The 7,652-nt window shown below is 38.9% G+C and overlaps 1 protein-coding gene across 1 annotated transcript in view; it reads right to left on the bottom strand.

Annotated features, from left to right (window-relative positions):
• The window catches only part of ubxn4 (UBX domain protein 4), a gene marked incomplete at its 5' end in the record, with an annotated part of 31,469 nt that overhangs the window by 20,851 nt on the left and 2,966 nt on the right, over positions 1-7,652 (bottom strand). The window contains 3 exon segments of the mRNA XM_014026118.1: positions 479-584; positions 4,861-5,020; positions 5,862-5,980. Of these exon segments, the coding sequence (XP_013881572.1) occupies positions 479-584; positions 4,861-5,020; positions 5,862-5,980 (385 nt within the window).

Genomic DNA, 7,652 nt, shown 5'->3' on the forward strand with positions numbered 1-7,652 from the left:
GGGGAAAGAGGAGCCTCTTAAAATAGAAGTTACAGGTCTGTGACAGCCAGAAATCTTGCTTGTTTGTAGGTGACCAAATTTTTCCACCATTATTTGCAAAAAAATTCTTTAAAAGTCAGACAAAATGATTTTCTCAAATATTTTTTCACATTTTGTCTCTCATAGTTGAGGTCTACCTATGTTGTCAATTACAGGCCTCTCTCATCTTTTTAAGTGGGAGAACTTGCACAATTGGTGACTGACTAAATACTTATTTTCCCCACTGTATAGGTAAATGATGACACGTCCAATACAGCTCTGATGAGGTCTTCAACGTACGTCTCATCTCTGAGATTTTCTGATTAACGTTTCTTTAATGATTAAATTATCTAAATCAACAAACTTGGTCTTCTTATAACCCTTACAGTTATCCCCTAGGGCTGAACTGTCAGAAATCCTGTCTTTATTATTGAGAATTTGAACTATATTGTGCTCTTACCTTTCTACTTTAGAATCCAGGTTTTCTTCCACCTGAGCAGCCTGGTCTGAAGATGCTGCTGGAGTGTTTGAAAACCTGCCATCATCCACATTACTTGAGACGGATCCTAATTAGAAAAACAAAAACAAATAAAAAAAGTTACCTTTTTTTTACTTTACTTTACTTTGAATTTAATATTTAGCCATAATAAATCAATAAAGTTCAGAAAAAAAGAGTATTGCCAACAACAGCTACTATTTGTGATAGAGATTACTCTCAGCTACTAGTATAACAGTTTTTAGCTTATTATACTGAAAATTGGCTGAATTAAAGAAGTTTAAAATTAGCTTTGGCAGCCTTCTTGGATTTTTTTTTCAACTACTGTTTGTGATATAGCACACTGTCAGGTACTTGTATATTAGTTTTTAGCTTTCGATTTCTGCTGTGCACCAGATGGGTTTCAGTGTTAAACAGGAATTCCAGCTCACTTAGTACCAGCTATTTCTGCATCCATCACTAAAGCYCTGGCACCAACTCCTTGCAGGACCCGAGCAGAGAAACACTTTTGTTAAGAGCTGGAGGTGGGTTTATAAAAAAACAACTGATGAAAACCTGAGTGCCATGTTTAAAAGACATGATTTAATGTCCACAGCATGCTGCTTAAATTAAGACAAAGTATTCATTTACAGTATATCAAGATTCATGATAAGAAAACATGGTTGTTTCATCATTGCCATATTCTTACCAAGTATATAATTCTCAATTTTGACAACCTAATTAGATACAGAAAAATATGTCTGCTTTTCAAGATTACTCATAGTTCTGCTGTACCTCCTTTTAAAAAATCATATCTCTGGGCTCTGGAAAAACATGCTCCCTCATCCCAGCAGATGTGCAGGATGAGGGACATCATTTGAATTGTAGTGAGCCTGAGGCTCAGAGATGTAAACAGCATCATTTGAGTTATTGTGAGAGCGAGGTCTCTTATTCAAAGAGGCAGTTACCCATGATGCCTAGCGACTCCATAAGTAGGCTCCCTAGMCTGGCCTCCTTCACTTTTCATCACCACGTGTGATTGTCATCAAAGTTTTTTAAAAAGCTGTCAATCAGCTGATAAAGTCCAAGATGTGATTTCAACTCACTTATATTCAGATCAGCCTTGTGTTGCACGTTAACATCATCACTCTGTTTCTTTGACTGTTGTGCCAAACCGGCTGCCGTCGCCGGAAGTAGTTCGGAGCTAACCCTCTTTTACCAAGACTTAGCTTAGCTTTCTTTACCTGCGCCACAGGTTGCGGACCACTGGAAGCCTGACGCTTCGGTCGGTCAATCTGACCAGACACAAGAGTAAACTCACTCTGAGTTCGAAAAGGCAAAAAGCCCCGAAAACTACCTCCATTGTCCGAATCTGATCCAAACAGATCAAGCACGTCCGCTCGAGTCCGAGACGGGCCGGCTTCACACTCATCATCACTCATGTCGAGACTACGTCTCCACCAATATCAATGAATCGCCACCAAACGTCACTGTAAAAGAAAGAGACAGCGTCTCAATCACATATCAAATTCACCACTGCATGGTGCCGTGACAACAATACGTACCTCTCGCTCTCAAATGAAAAGTGAAGGAGGTCAGGCTAGGGAGCCTACTTATGGAGTCGCTAGGCATCATGGGTAATTGCCTCTTTGAATAAGAGACCTCGCTCTCACAATAACTCAAATGATGCTGTTAACATCTCTGAGACGAAGGCGAACGTAAATGAAAAATAATCTAGAGTCACTCATTCAACTATTCACAGTGAGTGTAGGGTCTCCAAATGTAAAACGTCTTTTAGCAAATCAATTTTTTCAGGTGTGGCCACACAACAGTGGAATACTTTACCAACAGAAGTATTGCTATGTGCAGATTTTCACAAGTTTTCATGCATGACAAAATAACGGCTTCTTTTAAACCAAACCTGTTCTTATAAAGTAAACTGATGTGAGTGGAGGTGTCTGTTTTTAAGATTTTGAGAGTATGTGAAGACTTGAAATACAGTGATTGTGCTTGGATATCGTAGGTATGTTTATCTGCTTGATAATTATTATATTTCGTTGAGTGAGGGTCAGTCTATTTTAATGCAATTTTTTTCTGAGTGAGTTTTGTTCATGATGAAATCTTGGGAATATGGAGATAATGAATTGACTCTAAAATGACTGAGTGTCAGAATCAGACTCAGAATCAGCTTTATTGGCTAAGTGTATTAACATACATAAGGAATTTGCWTCCAGTTGTTGGTGTCTCTAAACTACATTCAGCCCAATGTCTCTATAATGCGCCTCCAGTCATCTGATCTGCTCAGAGCGCGGCTGGCTGCAGAGTGCACTTCTAAACGCTACAGACAAGGTAGGGCTGCGTAGTATATGCAGTTGACGGTAGAGACAGTATGAAGTTGGCCTACGGTAGAAATTTACCCTCTACAGTCCTATCGTCATTACATCATCGCACCCGTGTCAACAGGGCTGCGAGTGCAAAGCCAAATGAGAAGGAGTTTGAAATATAATGAAGAAATTATAGCGTTTTAAAACACGTAAAGAGAATAAATCCTCAAAATTTCCTCCTCCCGCTGTAGAAGTTACGTCGGGATCATTTCCTTCCTCCCTCCCGCTGCACGTCGAGCAGAGCGAAGCTTTAATAACAACAGTTTTTTCACACCCAAGTTGTCGGAGAAAATAACTTGTTTTTATGTATCCACCACAGAGATGATAAAAAAAATAAAAAAAGACGTGGACTTTCGTTCAGTCGTAAATCCATCTTGCTAATGTAAAGTCGGCTTCTGCTCTGATGATGAAGATGAGCGTGCAGCGATGAAGATGAGCGCGCAGCAGAGCAGCAGCTGATAAGTTCAGCAGGCAGAAGCTCATTGTATGGCACGTTGATATTAAAGCAAAATTGCTGGGTTTGATTAAGATTAGTTTTCTGAAAAAAAAAGGCTCTAAAAATTACATTCTTTAATTTTTATGATAATTTTCTAACGCGATATATACCGTTACCAAGAAGGGATTCAATTTATACTGTGATTTGAATTTGAGGTCATACCACCAAGCCCTAAGACGGGGGCAACAGATTAATAACTCAGCAGGCAAGAATTTGTAAAATCTTGTTCCTGCTAGAGCCACATATACTGTAACTACGTATCTGTTTGTCTCTCAGATCCAGAGATGTGCAGTGCTGTGACTCAAGCTTGATTCCTCTGTGGAACAACACCTGTCAATCACAAGGGACACAACAAGTGGGGGACTTTGCCCCACCCCACCCATCCAAAATTTGGTGGCCCCACCAGTTTTATCATTGCTTTGTGTTCATTTCATTTCCCTCTAGCTATTTAAGATTAGTAAAACCCTGTAAATATTACAAAAATATTTTTGAAAAACTAACAGTTTAAAGTATTAAAAATTAACTCTAAAATGAAACAAAAACTTAAAATAAGCCCTCTGAATAAAGACAACCAGTATAAAACAAATGTCCTTAACATTAAGATGCATGTTCTCGTGAGTTTAGAGACATTGGGCCTCATGCAAGAACATGTTCGTATTTTTATCCTAAATTTCTCTTACTTTTGTTCGTACAAAGGGTTCGTACGAACATGTCACGTCAGATTCAACAAACTCTTCTATCTTCAGGAAACGTGCGTAAATGAGCTGCGTAATTTCCACCTGATCGTATCCAGCTGCTCGTGCACGCGAGAGGAGATTAGCATAATTACCACCCCAAAAACACCATATAAGGCTATGATTCCTGCCTCACATACAAGGAAGTGTCCATTCATTCATGAGAAATGACAGCGATAATTATAAAAAAGAAGAACTTTACGAGTTCAGAGATTGAAGTCCGTCTGTCAGAGATCCAGAAAAGAAAATCTGTCATTTTCAGCAGCTCAGCTGTGGAATAAAAAAAGAGCTGCTAAAAGTATAAACAACTGTGTTAAATCATTTTCATTTATTCAGAAGCCGCAGCGCTGCGCACCGTACCCAACAGTTGAAGCCGATGCGGACGGTCCACACATTATTACGCCCACAGAGTGAGGGACACACTGCGTGGAGACACACGGACACTGAACAGAACCGAACCGACCCGACCCAAAGTGAATCGAGTAGAACAGAGGAAGGAGGTGGTGTTACCTTTTACGTCAGACGTCAGAACGTAACTCATTTTGTTTAGACTACAGAAAGAACTCATGATAAGACACACACCAGCTCTTATTCTGCTTTAACTTTACAGGCTGAAATGATCAGAAAGTATAAAATACAGTACTGTATCTCATATTCACTTAATCAGTTAAAAAATATCCTTCATGTGTATTTTAAAGCCACTCAGAATTTTACGGAACAATATTTCAGGATGAATTATCAAATAATACACACCTGTTACCGTGCATGGTTTGGTTCCAGGCTCACTGGCTGCTGTTTCTGACCCAGCAGGCCCATCGAGGGTTGAGGCTGGTACTGTAGCAGGTGGGGTGGTCTCAGTAGGATTACTGGGTTCTGTTACAGCTCTAGCATTGCCAAGTTCCTGAATGTGCATCTGTTGGAAAACAAATACAAAATGAGGACAAAATAAAAGTTTTTACATTCAGTAACTTTAATGTAAAACATAAGTTGAAAACAGATGATTACACACACAGTATAAAAAGATATAGAACAATGTTTTTATTGTTTAACATCAAATCAGACTAAAACTTTTAGGTAAATTGAGATTCACAATGTTATTTAACTTTTTTAAATGACAATGAAATGAGGAAATTTAGACAACCTTTCATTTACTTTCTTTAGTTGCAAATTTACATATAGTACATGCTTTTAGTATTTGGTAGCTTAGCCTTAAAACTGTGTCCAAGCATCAACTTTGTAGCTGATGTCTTCAGCATTTCTACATGTTATTCTCTCTCATATTGTCCTCCATATGTGAATTACACCAGGTTCTTCTGCAGAAAAACACCCCCGCAACATGATGAGGCCCACCCCATGATGGATGATATCTGGGCTTTGTTTGGATTTTCCCATTATGTCATACAAAGAAACAGTGTGTTTGAGGTGTGCCTTGAAATGCATCCAGTTATGCCTCCAATTAACTCAAATGTTGGCAGCTACCCGTTCAAAAACCTCCAAAGTCATGACATAATCATATTGGCATTTACAACTTGTACAAAGGCATAGTAATTTTAGTGTCAACATGTGACTTTCTAGAAAAGTTATTTCAAAAACTCTCTCTCATTATTTGGGTGTTTAACAAATAGAAAAATAATGTAAATCGTTACTGACCTAAAACAGGGAAGTTAGCCTATGTAAACATCTGGTTTTGAACTGTGTTTAATAACAGTGATCCTCGGGGCTCACTCACACTTCTGATTACAGAGAGAAATTACCTGCTGAACATTGTTGATTCTCTGCAACAGCTCATCAGGAGACACACATCCAGCTATAACCTCCAGAGGAATCCCATTTTCTCCGATAAAGAAGCTGGAGGGTATGCAGACTACAGGGTCTTTCAACAGGTACAGAGCAGCTAAGGAACATTTTGGGCCGATTTCACAGACAAGGCTTAGATTAAGACATAAGTATGCCCAATCTGGACTTGTTAAACTTGAGCATTTAAGCAGCTTGCATGAACGTAGCTTAGCTTTGTTTTAGTTAGTTAACTAAAACTAAAAAGTTCATGAAGTTTTACAGAGTTCTTTTAGCTTCAGCCATGTTTGTTTAATGAGAAGAACACCAGCATTAACCCTCATTAGCCTAAGTGGGAGCACAAACTGTTGATCTATTTTTTCTCATTAAAACCTGGAATGGATTAGAGGACAGCATTTCGGGAGTGAATTTTGACACCAAACAATGGCTGAAGCTAAAAAACTCACATACCATACCATATACCATACCATCCTTATTTATAGAGCACTTTAAACACCCACAGGACCAAAGTCCTGTACACATAATAAAACATGCATACATTCATAAAATCAATAAAAAAATGAAAATAAAACATAAAAACAACACTACAAATTGTGTTCAAAGGCCATAGAGAAAAGATGAGTTTTAAGAAGAGATTTAAAAACAGACAGGGACAACACCTGTCTGATGTCCAAAAGAAGGTTGTTCCATAAATTAGGAGCTGCCACAGAAAAAGCATGGTCACCTCTAAGCTTGTGCTTTGTCTTGGGCACAGTCAGGAGCAGCCGGTCAGCTGACCTGAGGGATCAAGAGGGCCTATAGGGTTGGAGCAGATTGGACAGATATGGTGGAGTAAGACCATTAAGAGCTTTAAAAGCAAACAACAAAACTTAAAAACGAATCCTAAAATATACGGGCAGCCAGTGCAGGGAGGCTAAAACAGGAGAAACATGATCAAACTTTCGTGTGCCAGTTAAAAGACGTGCAGCGGCATTTTGTACCCTCTACAGCTGTGAGATACAGGACTCACTGATGCCTGTATAAAGTGTGTTACAGTAGTCCAGCCGAGTGGTAACAAAAGGCGTGGACTACTGTCTCAAAATGTTTCTGAGAGAGAATTGGCTTTCACATTCCCCATAAATCCATTGTATAATTATATATAAATAAAGTACCACACTAATTTGTGTTTCTAACAGAGTGTTTTACACAGAGGAAACTACACTTATTCAATTCAAAACTACTTTGATCCCAGAGGGAATTTATCCTGATGGAAGAGCCAGCACACAGTGCCTGCGCACCCTCCATACAGTGGAGGAACAAGTATTTGATACACTGTTGATTTTTCAGGTTTTCCCACTTGCAAAGCTTGTAGATGACTGTAATTTTTATCATTGGTACTCTTCAACTGTGAGTGATGGAATCTAAAACAAAAATCCAGAAAAAAACAATGTAAGATTTTTAAATAATTAATTTCCATTTTATTGTGTGAAATAAGTATTGAATACACCAGAAAAATGAAACTTAATATTTGGTACAGAAACCTTTGTTTGCAATTACAGAGATCAGACGTTTCCTGTAGTTCTTGACCAGGTTTGCACACACTGCAGCAGGGATTTTGGCCCACTCCTCCATACAGATCTCCTCCAGAGCCTTCAGGTTTCGGGGCTGTCGCTGGGCCACACAGATTTTAAGCTCCCTCCAAAGATTTTCTATTGGATTCAGGTCTGGAGACTGGCTAGGCCACTCCAGGACCTTAAGATGTTTCCTACGGA

Source organism: Austrofundulus limnaeus, unplaced genomic scaffold (genome assembly GCF_001266775.1).
Source record: "Austrofundulus limnaeus strain Quisiro unplaced genomic scaffold, Austrofundulus_limnaeus-1.0 Scaffold526, whole genome shotgun sequence".
NCBI lineage: Eukaryota > Metazoa > Chordata > Actinopteri > Cyprinodontiformes > Rivulidae > Austrofundulus > Austrofundulus limnaeus.